This window comes from Epinephelus fuscoguttatus, linkage group LG12 (genome assembly GCF_011397635.1).
Source record: "Epinephelus fuscoguttatus linkage group LG12, E.fuscoguttatus.final_Chr_v1".
Lineage (NCBI taxonomy): Eukaryota > Metazoa > Chordata > Actinopteri > Perciformes > Serranidae > Epinephelus > Epinephelus fuscoguttatus.
Genome location: NC_064763.1, coordinates 21,102,069 through 21,119,956, shown reverse-complemented (window position 1 = coordinate 21,119,956; position 17,888 = coordinate 21,102,069). Strand labels below are relative to the sequence as shown.

Genomic DNA, 17,888 nt, shown 5'->3' with positions numbered 1-17,888 from the left:
GCTTAAAAATAACCACACATTAACCACAGCAATGTTAAATCGTGAAGTTTCAACATATCCGCTACATAATAACGTGCAAAATTCATATCCATGGTTTGCAGGAATGTTCAATCCCAACCTTTTTTTGGCAACTGGGTTGACAGGCGTCAATACTACTTTATTTAACCTGTACTACAGAAGAGAGTTTTTACTTATATTTGCCAACAATGTATAAAAAAATACACTTTTTAGTAGTTCCTGAATTGAAAAAGGGGCAAATATTACACTTGTCAGCAGGAGTCACTTTGCGTCTTTATTCAGGAAATAGGGTATGAAAGGAGGTATATTCTCATAAACGCGCAATGTTTTGTAATCAAATTAAAAGAAGATACTCTTGATTTTTCTTAAATTTAGTTTTTCAGACTGTCTTCATGTTCAACAGTCCTTATCAAAAGCAAGACACCAACTAAGAGGTGAGAGCTCTGACAACAACCTGGAATAGCAATGGTAAATACCTGATTTTATCCTCTTTATTTTGCAACATTGTATGCTATTTACCTTTTGCGGACTAATATCTGAAAATAAATTAATAAAAAGTCAAATGAAACAATGTAGAATATTAGTCCTCAAAGGGCAAATGAAAAGACATTAGCTTTCTTTACTGTATAAGCCTTTATTTGTAAAAAGTCTGTTGTTTGAATGATAACCCTTTTTATACCACATACTTGAACACCTTGTATTTGTAAAAAACACATTTTGTTCAAACACCTAAAAAAGCTGATTGACACTATAACATTAATTTGCACCGACAAAAAAAATACAACTTCATACTACACAAATGTTGATTCCATGAGTACTGATACTCCAAATGAAATCAAACACCTTATTAAACAACTGAATCAAATAAACGCCCAATGTGAACAAAACAATTACAGTACAAAAACCAAATGCATTTTTCTTCCAGTGCCAGTATATCAGATGAATTACATTTCCTTCTTATGATAAAACAACAACAACAGTAAGAATAACAATCCATAACAAATGCAACAAATACAATAAATCAGAAATGAACACAGAAATGAATCAAATCATTTACTGATTCATATTGAAAAATAAATGGTCTATTGGTCTTGTGGGTTTCTTTCTTTTTGTTGCCAATTTTTTTTCCCTATAAAGTGTTGGAAAAAACTTTCTTACTTACTGGTTAAACATGAGATAGTCTCCCTGGTATGCTCTTCCAAAGAGGGAGGTATACTGATGTGTAACTGGGAATCAGCACAGCTTCTTGCAAGCATCATCATACGGTAACTGACAACAGACCTTAACCAGAGGCAACTTATTAAAGAGAAAATACAGGGAACGCCCACTCAGTGTGCAATCACATGGCTTACGTTCAGATGCTACTTGTGAGCATCCTTTACATCCTTTGTAGTTGAAGGGCGGTTGATGTTAATGCTGAACCTGATAAAACTACAGCATGCACTTGGTGCATCTATTCCAAATTGCGTGATTTACAGTAAATACATTGTATAGAAGTACATATTCATGATTCGCATGAATCACAGCATGTACGTTCTACGTTTACATTTTTCCTCCAGTTTTACGAACAGTTTGTTTCACAAGATTTTATAGAGCTGGCTGTAAAACAAGTGCAATTTGAGCATGTAAACACTGGATCTTTCTTTTCCTGGCTGTGGAGATGAATTCGGATGGCGTGGAGTAAAAATATATGAAAATAAACCTTTCAAAACTCAGGTCATGCAAAACAAAACCTACACGGTACATACAAAATAATGAATGCACCAGCAAAAGTTCCTCCAACAGTGAGGAGTCTGTCAGCCAAGTTCTGGTGTTTGGTGGATGAAATTTTCTTTCGTGTTTATGGTCCACTCTTTTATCGGAGGTTGGGCTCCGTGCTATTCATGACTGACACAACACTTTTGTGTTCACAGGTTTGGCCCGTCGTGCATATCTGTTATCTGGGATTGGTGTAATCCCAGATGAAACGCCCTAACATGAAGACTGGAGTCAACAAAAAAATGACAAAGTATAATCACACTACAACAAAAGGCCTAAAGGAGCTGTGTGTAAGATTTTGGGGGAAGTAGTGGCATCTAGTGGCAAGAATTGCAGCTTGCAACCAGCTGAAACTTCTCCAGGTTAGATTTCTTTCAGCGTTCACAGTTCAGATGTTTTTTAGCGGGAACTGAATTATTCTGAGATGTCTTTTCCTCTTAAAACAAACGGACCAGGTGATTTAAAGCGGTAAAAAAAACTCTGACGAAAGCAGTATCAAGTTTAAAATCTGTTTCTCTACAACTTAACAACTGACAACTTAAGATCCAGATGTTCAGGTGGATTTTACCAGGAGTGGAATTATCCACAGAGGTCTCCTCCGCTTCTCTAAAACAAATGAACCCGTTGAATTAAACCAGTAAAATCTCTTAATGTCCCTATCTAGAGTCAGTGTTTGGTGTTTAGTCCGTTCTAGGCTACCGTAGAAACATGGCGATCTCAGTGGTCTAAGACCCGCTTCATATGTAGATATAAACGGCTCATTCTACAGTAACGAAAACACAACGATTCTTCTTTCCAGGTGATTATACACGAAAGAAAACATACTTGTGATATTATATTCAATTTCTGCCAACATATCCCCCTAAATCCTTCACACCGGACCTCTCATTAACAGAACCAAGGGACACTTGTGGAACTGTTTTATCTTTGCATTTATCCAGGGGACAATTTCCTATTAATACCCTCACATAGCTAAACATATTTGCTTCTGGGAGCTAACCCACACAGACATAGACCTCTATTGTAAGCAAGTGAGCAGCTGCACTTGGGCAATTGGCTAAGTGCCTTGCTCAAGGGCACACGTGACTGTCTTATTGAGGAACAGGAAAAGAACATCCCACTCGCCTTCTTAAGGCTATCCTGCTCCTCTAGCCTCTATAAGCCAGCTAGCCGATCATGCCCTTAGTATTTTTAGCAGATTCCTGGACGATTCAGTGATTTGTTGATGGCTGAGGTAAACGCTGCAGGCATACTGTGCTGAAATCTGCTGCAAATCCTTAATTCCGGTATGGTAAATGGGAAAACCCAACTCGAGAATTTCATTCAAGATGTCACCATCCCGTTCGCTGACAGTGAACTAAGACATACTGCAATATCCAGTGGCAGCCTTAGCCTTGTTCTTGAGGGAGCAGGTGAACCAATACAAGCTCAGAGCCACCAGAAACTCCTTCACTGTGAGAGGACTTTGCATTGATTTCTCCATTATTTTGTCCACACCATGTATTTCTTGTGTTTCGTTTTTTTTTGTTTTTTTTTTTTAGGTTTCGTTTGCAGAAGTATGCCAATGCTAGAGAAGCTGTCCATGCCATTAGCAGTGAGGCTAGCTGGTATTACGAACTGCCATGTTTTTGTTCATGCATTAAGAACTATTAAGTGAAAGATATCATATTTACAGTACAATTCACATGTAATTACACATATACACTAGAGGCAAGAAAATTCACATTGAAATCAGTTCAACACTTTTTTTTCTCCTCCTCTGCTCCTTGAACATATGTGTCAAAAGAAATCTGTCTTCTCTCTCGTATAAGCAAATATCCTTAAGGAAAAGCATAGAACAGAAGATCCTCACAGCTTTTGGGATGAATGTGCTGATATCATGTCCAGAAAGCAGGTAATACATGTTCTGAGTTAAATGAGGGGTGTGTATATTTTGCGTGCATGCAAGGGCTGCTAATGTTTCTCCTCAGTATGCGTTTGGAGTTCATTAAATATATGCATCAACTGTTTCAAAACATAAACGTTAATGCCTGAATTGGCATGTTTGTATTCATTTCTGGGAATAAACCAACCTGAATGGGAATTTGATTCTCGTGTTAGTCTGCCTTACAAAATGTAAGTGCAAGTTGAAACCACAGAGCAGATGGATTCTTTCTGGTTAAACACGTTCCATTGTTTCAGTTAAATAACACTTATGGTTGTCCCATAGTTTTCCAAACAATAAGTGCTTGTTTTGCACCGGAACAAATGGTATCCTCTGGCCTCACACTCTGAATCAACTCTTAGTAAAAATCCATCATATTGTCGTTGAACAGTTTGACGAGCTGTTAGTGTGCAGACCAGGATGAAATGATGCAAAATAAATGAAAAAAAAAAAAAACTTTGTAAAGGGTTTTATTTGAATGAACTTGCATTCACTAACTATTACCAGCTTCCTTTATTTTCATTCTAAAGAACAAGGTTACCTGAAACATGAGTGTGAATGTGCACATCGGCAATCACCACCTCAAAAGCGCCTGGTACCCCTGACACAGGCGCTTCTTTCCACAGCTAACATCATATCCTCCTGCGCCAACCCTGAAGTAATATATACTGCGGAAAACAATTAAGATCTGCTCTTTATTTTATTGCAAACACCAATTGGCAAAAAGAGAATCGTATCTAGTAATGATGACTTCATTGCAGCATCTTGAATGAGACTGTTTAAATTGCAGCATGCATATCTCAGAGATGTCGTTAGTTAAAGGGGAACTCCAACAATTTGGCACACCAAAGTCTGTTTACAGGTCTTGGGCAGAACTACTGCATTTGTGAAAAAAAAGAAAATAATTTTAAAGCCTTTTGTGGCTCCAGAAGGGAGATGTGTGAAGTCTGATATATGCTCCTAAGTGATGTCACTTGAGTTGGCCTCAGTTGGGTCTGAAGACTGTAAGTTTGAAGATGAAATTAATCTGTGGGGGTTCTTTGCTATCTTGGAAATTAGCGCCCCTACCAGTTAAGTTAGGTGTAGGAATAGAATCATGGTTGAGCGCTGTCACGTTAAATACTTGAGGTAATGTTATGATATGATGTTACGTTTGTAAATATCTTAAAGTAACTCACATGGACCCCAGTCTCCTGGGTCAGCTCAGTTAGCAGAAGAAAATGCTGGCATTGTACATTTCTGCAAACCACAAATACGTTACACTTATACATTTCATACCCACAATCATGTATATGGGCTGACTTTGTCATCTGGAGGTGGAGGGGTTGGTGGGTGGCAGACTACTGTTCGAGACCAACAAACAACAAAAGTGGACGGTTTTTAGCAAGTCATCGCGGTTTCCATCAACTTTTGGGGCACCCCATTTTTTCTTATTTTAGGGAAGCTAGGCTCTTTTTCTCGCAACTTTCAGCCCCCAAATGTGGGGGATGTTTTAGTGCCTGTGGCTGTTTTTTCCAGCGGGAATAGTGCCATGAAAAGTGATTGCTTTTTACAAAGACATTACTGCCTTTACAAGAGGGATTGTGCCCCCAAAGTGGGTATTTTAAGACAAAACATGATCTTTTTCTAACAGTAACCAAGTAATGTTTGTGCCTAAACCTAACTACACATTAAGCATCATTGAAAACGTGAAGTTTCAATGTATCCGCTACATAATACCATGCAAATGTAATGTATCCGTGGTTTGCAGAAACGTGCAATGCCAACATTGAATCTGAAGATTGGTTTGTCTGGGTGAAAGTCCTGTGTTTGTTTGACCCATCCACCACCCCGACCTTCTGTAAGCAGACCCTCTCGCTCTTTATTTATCTACCTCACCTTACTTCCTTCTTTGCTTCTGTCGAATGAGGGAGGACAACCTGCAGCGTGTAAATCACATGATCACAGCCTCCTGGCTCATGATTACATGGGTTACATACGAATTATAGTGCATTACTTTTCATAGGTATAAGTACAAACAGTGAAAGAGAACAGCCTGCCCTGCTTGAGGCTGGCGCCCCGAGGCTACATTAGCCGCTACTAGCATAACACACCCATGTTGAAACAACTGATGCTACTGAATTCAAGTTCATTGCATTTCAATCTTACTTCCATTTGGCAGCTTTAAAAATTTGTGCACATTAAGCCACTTCCTCAGGCTTTAATCTCACCTGTCAACTACAGTATAATACTGAATATGTATTCTCTATGTAACACAATAGAAACTGCTAATTTAGCTCATTGTGGCACCCGTTGACTCGTTGCCAACTTTCTCATAAATAACAACAAATTTACTTTCTTCACATTAAAGACTATCACTATGTTTTGGTCATGTAATCCCTTGGATCTCACAGTTGACTGGGAGACAAACAACAGATTGTTCAACTGCAGACAGAAACATAACACTCAGCTCAGTACATCTTCCTGTTACTCTCACCATTTTAGATACTTCCTGTATATTTTCAGGGATTACTGGATATTTGAAGGGGAATCTTTTTTTTTCGTTCTTTTTTCCTTTTGCTTCAACAGTACAAATGACAATGATGAATGAAATTTAAACAAAAAGAAATACGGAACTGGGATCACAGCTCGGGCCTGTACAAACTTCTCTCTGACTTGCGGAGACAAATTGGTTTTTGGTCAGTATTTCTTTTTTGAGGACACCTTAAGCATACTACACTCAGCGCTCCAGAGGGGAGTGGATATTTCTGATGATAAATTGATTTCTCTGCAGCCCTTCCATCTTCCTCTTATCCCCACGTGCTTGTGTACTGTATATGAAAATTTCCATCTCTTTTCCATATGTATAGTTCTCAAGGACCACACTGTGTATTCTAATCAGCCAATCACCTTTTTTCTTTTTGCTATAGGACCTTTCTGGTAGATTTGGTTGTGCAGGTTTTACTAGGAGCCTGTTGCTCCCAGTGGAGCCTGTTTGTGCCTGAAGTGGAGATGATGCAAAGAAGATGCTGATCTGCACTTCAGATGAAGCCAAACAGGCACGGGAGGATGTGTTATATGTAATTTTTTAATTTCCCTTCATTGTCTGTTTGGCTTTTATTTGGTGACTGATTTGGATTCAACCCATAAACACGTGATTATCCAGCAGAGATTAGAGGTTCGACCCTTTTTGCTGACTCACTTGAATCACCAAGTCCGTTACCCACAGAGAGATGAAAGCCCCACCGGCTCCAACTGCCATAGAGCTCACGCACCAGAGACTTTTGCGGACACGTTCTGCGTCTTTTACCTCCTGGAAAAAACAAGGTTGAGCGCTAGATGCTGCTGTTGTGCCTACTCTGTGCCAGCTTTCAGAGGTTGCGCCTGACATTGCAAAGTGATCAGTACCACTGTATCACGGCCTTCTTACTAGAATCCTGAGTTCGAAGCTGATCTTCTTTCAGGCTTTGTTTTGAATATGTTAAATTATCTGTGGGACAGATCGTAAAGCCCTGCACTCAAATGGATAATTTATTCATATTTACCATAGACAGATATTTATGATATCAACTGTGATTGGTTGTCCCTCATCAAATGAGATGCGGTGCTCATTGCTGTGTGCCACAAGGGTGTTGCTCTCACTTTTGAGCATGCCTTCTATGCATCTGCACTAACAACAATGCAAACAAGGCATGTGCACTGCCCTTAAATTCCGGTTTAGCCCTCCTCTAACTTGAATGGGGATAAAATAACTTAATCATGTGGCTCCTCTAGACTTTTCAAATGTTATCAGACCAAATGGATCAAACTCTGATAGTAAAACGAGTCATTTCACGACGGTTACTTGAAAGAGAAAAATAATTAGCAGCCCGAGTCAGACCTTCAGCTCTGGGCTGGCAGAGCGAACACTGTGTTGAAACAAGCGCCAAAGTGGTCAAGGTTAATTAACTCGAGACATTTCCAGAAATACAGTGAATATAAGAGTTGCGCAATAGTGTGAGTACCACATTGTCTGGCCTTTGCATACTAGCTAGTAGCAGGTAGGGGTGAGTCAGTGAACGAGTTAGTGGGGATGAGGACTTGTCACTCCCGAGTCAGTAAAAAGAGTCATTCATGCCCTGCACATCACTGTTATCCAGTTGAATTAAAAACAAAATCAAGGTCCTAAAGTACTTTTTCCATTTACAAATGAACCTGAGCACTGGAAATGCAGTGTGTGTGTGTGTGTGTGTGTGTGTGTGTGTGTGCTTGATAGCAAAACAAAACAATAATGCACATGGATTATAGGCCTTTTGGTTCTCAATTCATGGCTATTTATCACACATTTTCTCCCCCAGAATCAGTGCATCATTCCTGATTAGGCTGATGTTTCGGATCCTCGGGGTTCGGAGCGTTTGTGTGATGGCACTGATTGAGTTTGAGTGTGAAATGTTGAATCCTTCTCCTCACGTCTTCAGCCCGGGCTGCCCTTTACAATCCCAATCAAATTATCTCGCCTTCACAAACTGCGACTCCAACACAAATGCTCAACAAACAAACAAACAAACAAAAAAAAATACTGTATACTGAATGACAACTGGTCAAACTGCGGGCTGATATGTTGACTCTTTTGAATATATATGTCCTCACATTGTCACTGTGGAATCATTTCAATCACAAAAGCCTCCCATTTCCTTTCAGCGAACACAAAGCAGGATATGACGTCAATGAACTCTGCATCTAAAGAGCATGGGAATCAATCAATAGGAGGAAATCAACAGTACAAGTATACTTTCATGAGAATACTGAATGATAAAATGTATAGAATATGTTTTTTTTTTCCACACAATCAAAATGAGTAATGCATACCTTTGACTCTTTTATCTCATAATGCCCTAGCTCTAGAACATGTTCCGACACCCTCTGAAATCACAGTATTTTTCAAGACAAAATCATATCTACAATAATCAGCACTTGTTTTCAACCATAATGAAAAAGACCCCCCACCCCTCCCCCAAGGACGTGTTTCTAAAAATAACATGAGAAGAGAAAGGAACACAAATTTGCGTTGACTCTGGGCGGGAATGCGGCGGTCAATCATACCATCCACGCGGAGCCCATTAGGCCAGAGCTGATGTCTGATAAAGAGAACGATATCACTTCAAAAAACCCAAGGAACAACACATAATCCAAACAAGGTTGCTGTACATAGTAGAACCGGAGATTTCCGTGCATGTTATCCATGGGCGGGGTGGGTGAGGGCGGTGGGGCTGGTGGAGGGAGGGAAGGGGGGGTGTCAAGGATCTCACTCAGCTGATGCCTGAACAGATGAGCCACCACTAATTTCATGAGCTGCAGTAGAGGATTTCTGATTACAATAAGTGTCAATAAAAAGTCAATGGGACTCTGAGACATCTTTTCTCTCTCAAGAGCTTTCACTTTCGCTTTTTTTCCTTGTGTTTTTTTTTAGCAAAAATATCATGCAGTCTTTAGTTCCAAAAACCCCCGGATGGGATCTCGTGTTTGTTTGTTTCTTTCTTTCTTTCAGGAGGAAAAAGAAACTCAAAGCCTTGAAATTCTTCTCTCACAATTATTCTTAAACATTCAAGTCATCCTATTAATACTTTGTACAGCAGAGAGGTCCTTCAGGTTTCACACGTGTATATATAAATATAATATATAGAAATATGCATATACATATGTTCAACTTGTATATGTGTATACATATTTTGGAACTGTATCAAAGCCAATTTAATGTGCTCTCAAAATATGGCCCATGATTCCTAGTGGGATGCACATCAATTCACATAGTACAACCAGTAGATTAGGTTGAAAAATCCAAAGGTGATAGGGAAAATGACCCGGGACCACTTGTCAATGGTGCTAACATCTGACAGGTTTGGGATTTTCAACTTGAGCTTGGAGGAGCGTCGTCGTAGCCGACAGTTGGCCCGGCTCCGCATGGCGCTCCGGTCCAGCGAGTGGTGGCTGAAGCCATCTCGGGGCGCCATGGGCTTCCTGAATTGGACCCCGGAGCTGTCGAAGGACATGACTGAATTCCGAGAGTCACTGACGCTGCTACCCACGTCAGAAGGCATCACCTCGTTGTTCATCTCCAGTGTGGTGAGGAGGATGTTTCCATAAGCATCCACCTGTGAGGAGAGGGGAAAGACACTCAGAGTCAGTGAGGTCTGAAATGTCGAACAATAGCCCCAAATTCCCCCAATAATGAAACTTATATTAACCCCCCTCCCTTCCCCGAAGCTGTCAAAATGCAGGGATGATATGGAACGTCATTTCTTGCATGCCACAGAAATAGTTAACAAAGAGTTTCTTTATACATACATCTGTTAGTATTCACTTTTTTTCTGTGACATAATTAATCTGAACAGCCTTAATCATCTGACTTTACTGTGAAGGCTGGCCTACAACTGATATGATTTCTAAATAAATGTACCCCAACTTTTCTTTGTTCCTCGAGATACAGATTTCTTCGCTGTGTAAATGACCTGAAGGTGTTGGTTTGAAACGGCACGGAAATGGAGTCCTTGCAATGTGAAAGAAAAATGAAGAGAACATTAAAACGGCTATAAAATTTTGGCAAATAAGCACATTTTCTCAAAAGTTACACAATGCATAAGACATAGAGTTAACAGTAAACAAGTTTGAGTAAGCATAGCATTTAGTACTTCACACACAAAAAACAGGGGGCGGGGGCTTCATTCAGTCTGACCATTTCAGCATCGCCAAATCAAATTGCCAATGCCCAATGGGCATTCTGATATTTTGTCCATTTTAAATGGATGTTAAGGTAGCAGAGAATGAATGAAGCCTACAGCTTAAACATAGACAACAACCTAAATAAGATGAGAATGTTTACACCACTCTTGAGCTAGATGAATCGCTATCTCAATGAGAAGGTCTATGCTCGATAAAAGCAGTCTGTGCTTGAGGTAGAAGCAATGGATGATGGTTGGTGAATACATATTGGGCTGTGGTGGCATCAGTATGCTTCTGGAAAGATTACTTCAGGGAATACTGCATACAGTATGTGTCTGTGGATAAAATGACTATGGCTAGAAATCTTGTGTGCAGAACATAGCTGTTTTGTACTTGAACTCTGACTGACACAGAGAGTAAAAAGAGAGACAGCAGATGAAGATGCAAACCTGTTCCCTCAGGCGCTTCTCTTCGTATCTTGTGCGCTCGTTGTTGGCTTTGTTCAGCCTCTCATTGATTTTCTTCTGTTGCGCAGGGCCCCGGCCAAAGAACACATAATTTACAAAGGCATATTCGAGCAGGGCCAGGAACACAAACACAAAACAGCCCATGAGGTAGACGTCGATGGCTTTCACATACGGAATCTTTGGGAGAGTCTCCCTAAGGTGGGTGTTAATTGTTGTCATGGTAAGCACCGTTGTCACACCTGAGTACAGCAGCACACACAGAAACATAGAACTTATGGTCAGACACAGAAATTATATTTCACTTTAAAGGGGACCTTTTACGCTTTTCCTTATTTTCTGTTTGATATATGATGTTGCAATGTCAGATGTTCAAATTAAAGGTTGCCAAACTTTCAAACAATGAGGTATTTAAAAGCAATCCCAGTGAGCAAGAACCTTGGACTTTGGACCTTTTCAAATACTCGAATACTAGGTTTTTTTTTCTATTCTGGCTACAAGATTCTTTATATGTTCATCTGTTCCAGGCATGCTACAGCAAGCGTTTTCACAATGTTCCCTACACTGCTACATGTAGCCACATGCTAATGTCAGGGAAAAATGTAATCACGGTTGCCCATGTTGCTAATTTCTCCTCGATTTTGGATTGTATTCCTTCTGGAACTTTTCTGGTTATGTTTAGAAGCTTTTATTGTTGATTTTTCAAGGTAGAAAGTGCCTCTACACTTCTCTCTTTCTGGCTACAAGTACACTGCTACATGTAGCTACATGCTAACATTAGGGAAACCTGTAATCTTGGTTGACGATGTATTTAAATTTTCCAACATTCCGGCTCATATTCCGGCGTGAGCATGTCCAATCATGTTAAGAAGCTTTTATTGGTGATTTTTAATGGGAGAATGTGCCGCTATATACAGCCATTCCCTGGGTCTAAGTGCACTGTTACATGTAGCTACATGCTAATGTCAGGGAAACATGTAATCTCGGTTTGCTGATGTTGCTAATTTCTCCTTGATTTCAGATCATATTCCTTCTGGAACATTTCTGGTTGTGTTTAGAAGCCTCTATTGGTGCTTTTTAGCAAGAGAAAGTGCTGCTATATACAGTCATTCCCCGGCTCTAGGTGTGCTGCTACATGTAGCTACATGCTAATGTCAGGGGAATATGTAATCTTGGTTGCAGATGTTGTTAATATCTGCTTGATTTCGGATCATATTCTTTCTTGAACATATCCGGATGTGAAGATTTTGGTTTAGAAGCTTTAATTGGTGATGCTCTTTACAGTAGAAAGCACTACATTGCCCCACTACAGTCATTCCCCAGCAGTGGTGACATGGCAGACAAGCCAAGATGTGGAAGACCTGGAAAAGCTGACCAATCAGAGCAGACAGGGCTTTTTTGGGAGCCTGTCTCTGAAAAAGACGGGCGAAAAAAATTGAGCATCTCAGACAGAGGGTGAATTCACGCCTTCCTGCACAGACAATATGAGGAAAATAAAGTGTTTAAAAGTGCTTTATGCACATTAAAGCATGTAAACGTGTTCTGGTAGAAACCCAAAATACAAGTATGAACCTGAAAATGAGCATAATAGGTACCCTTTAAACATTTGCACATTCACATTTAGACACACCATATATTTATATATTTATATTACACTTTAACTACATGTCGCAGCGATGCAGACCTCCTGTCTATTTTTGTAAGCTGAAACCATTTCCCTCAGTGGCTTTGGTCATGGCTACTTGACATGAATAAAGTTGATAGTTTCACGTGCCTGTAAATGTAAACAATGTACACAACAACTCTGCACATGCTGTTAGTGCTAGTGATAATCACTGGATTTCAACAGGGGACAGTCGCAAGTTTAATAATGCAGCGGTGGCTGTCTCTTACCCAGGGCCACCCGAGCTGCAGAGGCATCGTAATTGATCCAGAAGGAGACCCAGGAGAGGATGGTGATCAAGATGGAGGGCATATATGTCTGCAGGATGAAATATCCAATGTTCCTCTTAATCCTGAAACTCAGCGAAAGCCTTGGATATGAACCTGTAAGGAGAGAAGATGGAGTGATAGTTTGGAAAAAGAGGGGCAGAGTGGAAACACATCTGTTAAAAAAAAAAAAGGAGAGAAGGGGAGAAACGTTGGCACAACTTAAGAGTTCCAAAGTCTGCACTTTGACAACGCGCAGGGTAGTCATTTCTCCATTTGTTCAGATGGAGCACTTAATTTCCCCAAAGCGATGGATTCCTTTCCAGGGACAAGTTCGATTCCAATTAAACATGGCAGAAAGTCGCAAACACGGCAGATTTTTCTGCAACCCCCTATCTCAGCAGGCAGCTCCAGCATCCCTCTGAGAATTGTCACAGAGAGCTGCTCTGCTTTTCTTTCGCACTTTCTCTGTCCTCTAAACATTACCAAAAGGGCATTTTAGAGGTGCATAATTGTAACACATGCCTTTACACTTAAAAGAGGAAGGTAAATATATTTATATATATGTGGCTGCACGGCGGTAACTGATTCCATTTACATTTTGTGGGGAAATATCAGCTGGTTGTGCCAAGACATTAATTGGTCTTTTGACTGCACTTTAATTTAAACAACCACAACAATACAATGCTGATGCAAACTGCTATATATACATCATGGCATGATCTCTCTGCTTCAGCTATAACTAGATATTTACGAGGTTGGAAACAATACAAATTGCTCTAAATATAGTTAAATTCTAATCTATGTGTTCTATCTACAGTTTTATTTCCAATATGTCACCAAAGAAAAAAGGCCTCAGATAAGCGCGATGGTTTTAATCTAAAAGGCGATTTGCTATGGGGGGAACACACAATGATGAATGACCTCATCATCCCCAGGTTCCTGTAAATCTTTTAATGAATCAATACTTTAGCATACTACATCAAGCCTGAGACAAATAGCTTAGATCACCCAAGTACATCCTAGATTAATGGCGGCGACAAATGTTCACAAGTTTCATTAAAGGTGTTATACCTGGCCACATGCTCAAAACTAAAAGGGGGGCAGCATTTCACCTCAAAGCCAACAACTAACTAACGACAGAGTGAGAATATGCAAAGTTTGACTAAACTACTGAAACACTGCGGTCCAAATAAGGCCCTGATCACACAGAAAGTGTTTTAGGAGCTGAAGGCGCCTTTTTGTAATTGATTTTAATGAGAATGAAGCTTTTTGCTCGCGGTTTTTGCGTTGCGACACACCTTGTGTTTCTGTGCTCTAGGCACCTGGCGTTTTTGTTGGAGTGCTCTGAACTCCTCGAGCTGAAAACGCTTCAACTCAAAGCAGAAAAATGCCCCACATCATCTCTTTCTTTGTCATCTTTGTCTAATCAGATGATTTGAGAGGCGGGCCTGTGGCGTTCACAACGAGTTTACAGTTGGTGAACAATGGAGGAGAAACTGGTGATAGCAATTGCTGGATACCCAGAGCTATACGGCCCGACGATAGACAGCAGGTTGTCAAACTGCTCCCGAGTCATCCTAAAATGTGCCTATAAATAAATAGCCGTCATCGAGGAGAAGCTCCTGGACCAGCTGGTGGTACTCCCCATGATCCATCCTCTTTTTTAGGGTCTCATGTACCCACACAGACCTCTGTTTCCCTGTGCCCAACAAACTACTTGCTGACAGCCTCTCACCCTCAACCAGAGCTACAGCAAGTACCCTCTGCTTCAACATTTTAGGAACTAGATACTAATTACTGACTAACGGTTAACTGATTACATAGGAAGGTTAGAGTAAGGAGGTGATGGTGTGGTTGCCTGGCCCCAGTACAAAGGCACAGCAAGCATTTTTTTCACCAGTGGCATTTAATTAGAAAAAAAAAGGCAGTGTGGCGCGCCTCGTGTTTTGCAACCTGCAAAAATGCTTTCTGTGTGATCGGGGCCTAACACCGCTATCTTAGACATGAATCCGGAGAAGTGCCGGAAGTAAACAAGTCACCATTACTGTGCAATGCCATTGTTGCAATGGCTCAAAACTCTGAAGCCTCATTAATCAAAAAAAGGCCCATTGGACCGAAAACTCATTTCTCCAACAGCCTGGTATACCAAAATCAAACAGCCATTACTTACAAGTACCATTTGACTGACAATACACACTATCTGCAGTTACTTTCAGTTTCTCAGTGGCGTTTGAGGCATTGATCTCAGGTGTTTTTCACCAACCCGTTCCTGGTGACTTGAGCCCCATTTTTACCGAGCAGTACGATATGGTACAGTTCAGTTCGGTTTGCCTTTTTTGCATTTCCACTGTGAAAAGTTGTGGATGGTACCAATGGAACTGTTCCGTATCATCCCCTTTTTCAGTCCGGTACTAAAAGGTGGAGCTGTGAACACTGCAGTCTGTTGATTGGTCACTCTCTTTTTTAGGGCTGAGCTGTGGCTGGTTTTGAGGCTCATGTAACCACTGTTCATACAGTGGAGAGTTTTATTAGTAAACTGTAACTATAAAATGAAAGGATGTTTTGCTGCCTCTTGCAGCAGCTGGAGTCTGAGAAAAAAATAATTTAATTCACTGGACCGACTGCCGGCAACTTTTAAAGTGGAACGTTTACTTGTAATGTTACTCAATGTGTAAGCTGACGACGTGAATCCATCAAAGCACCTTAAATTTCAACATGACAACTTTGACCATTACTAAATGTCAGCCTCGTTCTGTGGATGATAAACAAGGTGCAGACTGATAAAGGAGGAAATACAGTGAGTGCTGGATGGATGTCTGAAGGGTTACTTTTGGTTTCAAAGGTACCATACCGAAAGTGTTTGGTAGAAACGGGGCTTTTGACCTCTTTGTCCTCTCATGTTGGACTATCGGCAGGCTGGAAGCTACAGTGACTCACTAGGTACAAGTGGTATTACAGGCAGGATGGGCCAGGGCTAGCTGGTTAGCATGCTAATTTCAGTTGCTATCCCTACAACACGATATATAAAAGTCTTCAAAATCATATCAAAACTGTTACTTATTCACATTCTCATAATTTTAGTTCATCGTCTGAATGTTTTAAACTAAAATTCTGGCCATATCTTAACTCCAACATGACAATTATACTTTCTTTTAAAAAAGATTACTGATACATTTGCACAAAGATCACGTTTGGTTGTCTTTTTTTACTCTTGAACTTGTGTAAAGTTGGTGTGCTAGTATGTAACAGATTAAAATAAAACTGAAACCACACTGCATGCCATCACCACAACCTAACACACGTGTTTATAGACGAATATCTATAGCATTCAAAGTCTACTTTCCAGAGTAGTTCATGTTTTTGCATTGTTTTGTCGCACGGTACTGCCGTTTAAATCCAGATATTCTTGTGTAACATTCTGGGGAGTAATCCTCTCAATACGTCTCAGTCAGTGCTGGAAGAACTTGTCCGATTTTTACTTAAAATGACAATTCAAAATGCGAAGCTATAGGCAGAGAAAGAGTTAGCTTAGCTTAGCATAAAGACTGAAAACAGAGGGAAACAATTAGCCTGGCTCTGTCCAAATGTGAAAAAAATCTTCCAACCATCAGCACCTCTAAAGCTCACTCTGAAGTAGAAATAGTAAACTGCACAAAAGAGAAATACTCAGAAAAGCATCACAAACTCATGTTATACAATAATTACCAACACTTCCTGTACATTAATTGAAGTTCTGATTCTAATAGGAACTCTGATGCTGAAATATGTAAGAGAACAATTACTGTAGTTATCATGAATCAACGTTTGGTACTTCAGTTGCACTTTGTTTTTTTGCAGTCAGTGCACATTTTACAAATATGTGGAAATGGCCACCTACAATCTGCTGCAGCGAAAAGGAAATTGTCTTCCTGCACGACCCAAATATAATCATATTCCCCGCAGTGACAATGACGTATATACTGATGCCCCCACTCACAGAACTCACAGTGGCGACACAGATCCAGAGGTGTTTATAGAGCATCATTTTGTGTATGCAGTGGAAATATTCAGCCTAATTAGAAACATTTTTTACAACAGCCTTACCTGTAGTAAACCAGACCTCCCGGGACACCAAGCGGACGTCTATAATGGAGAACTGAGGTAACTCTAACTTGTCGACGCCCGTCACAGCGTTGTCTCCTCCTTGCCAGAAGAACACGATGTCATCTCTAGTATATCCGTCTATGTCAAGGTCAGGGCAAATTCAGGGGGAGAGGAGAGAGAGAGGGAAATAAAGCATGTAGAGTGTGAGTGTAGTGAAGAAATAACCATTACACAGAACCATTTCTATTTATAGTCTGTTACAAGAGTATGGATAATGAGTGGAGGTCGCTCTGACAAATCAAACACGTATTACTTTATGTTTCATTACAGTCACTTAAAGCTAGGCAACCTCACAAGATGCTTTGTCTTGGTTCCTTGTATGTGAACATTTGGAGGCCACTGCATTGCAAGAATCTGTGACTAAATCCTAAAATGGCAAGTGATCATCTTAATCTTAATCCATCTTAACTCCCCAACAAAAAAAAAAAGGATTTTTTTTTTCCTCTGGTAAAATGCAATAAAAGACATTTTTTCTCACTCATTTCTTTGTTTAGATAAGAGCAAGGTGTAACAGTCTATTAATAAAGAAAGACATGTAACATAAATATGAAATATTTTTAAATAAAACTATCTATCTAACAGTATTTTGAGCTGCACAGCACCCTGTAATCACAGTGAGATTTGTAAATGTCCACAACTGTCATTGTGATTACATTTGTCTCTGTTGATTCATTATAGCCAATATTTTTAGTATCAACCTCAATCTACAGCCTGTCATCCAATACTGATGCTTTGTCACGCCCCTCGGACTGTGGACGCACCAGGCTTTCAACGAATTCCAGTGTAAACCTACCTGTGTCAATATTTTAGGGTGATTTCAGACTGAAAGTATGCTTGCTTTGATTAAATCAGGGAATAGAGCTGCCTGGAGTTGGTTTGTGTTCTCATGGCAGCATTTATAAGCAGACCAGATCAAATGCCTTGTGTGAGAAAGCTGCTCTTGATTGGTCAGAATTTCCATGTTGGAAAAA

General features: G+C 40.2%; 1 protein-coding gene across 2 annotated transcripts in view; it reads right to left on the bottom strand.

Moving 5' to 3' along the window:
* Positions 1-1,497: 1,497 nt before the first annotated feature.
* gabrb4 (gamma-aminobutyric acid type A receptor subunit beta4) overlaps positions 1,498-17,888 on the bottom strand; it is a 91,389-nt gene continuing 74,998 nt past the window's right edge. Inside the window, exons 6-10 of one of the 2 annotated variants that reach the window (XM_049593157.1) lie at positions 16,858-16,995; positions 12,736-12,888; positions 10,828-11,084; positions 10,116-10,205; positions 1,498-9,810 (exon numbers count right to left, since the gene is read on the bottom strand). In XM_049593157.1, coding sequence (XP_049449114.1) covers positions 9,457-9,810; positions 10,116-10,205; positions 10,828-11,084; positions 12,736-12,888; positions 16,858-16,995 — 992 coding nt within the window. In that variant the 3' untranslated portion in view covers positions 1,498-9,456. The remainder of the gene's footprint in view (positions 9,811-10,115; positions 10,206-10,827; positions 11,085-12,735; positions 12,889-16,857; positions 16,996-17,888) is intronic. The other variant, XM_049593158.1, reaches the window with a different exon arrangement.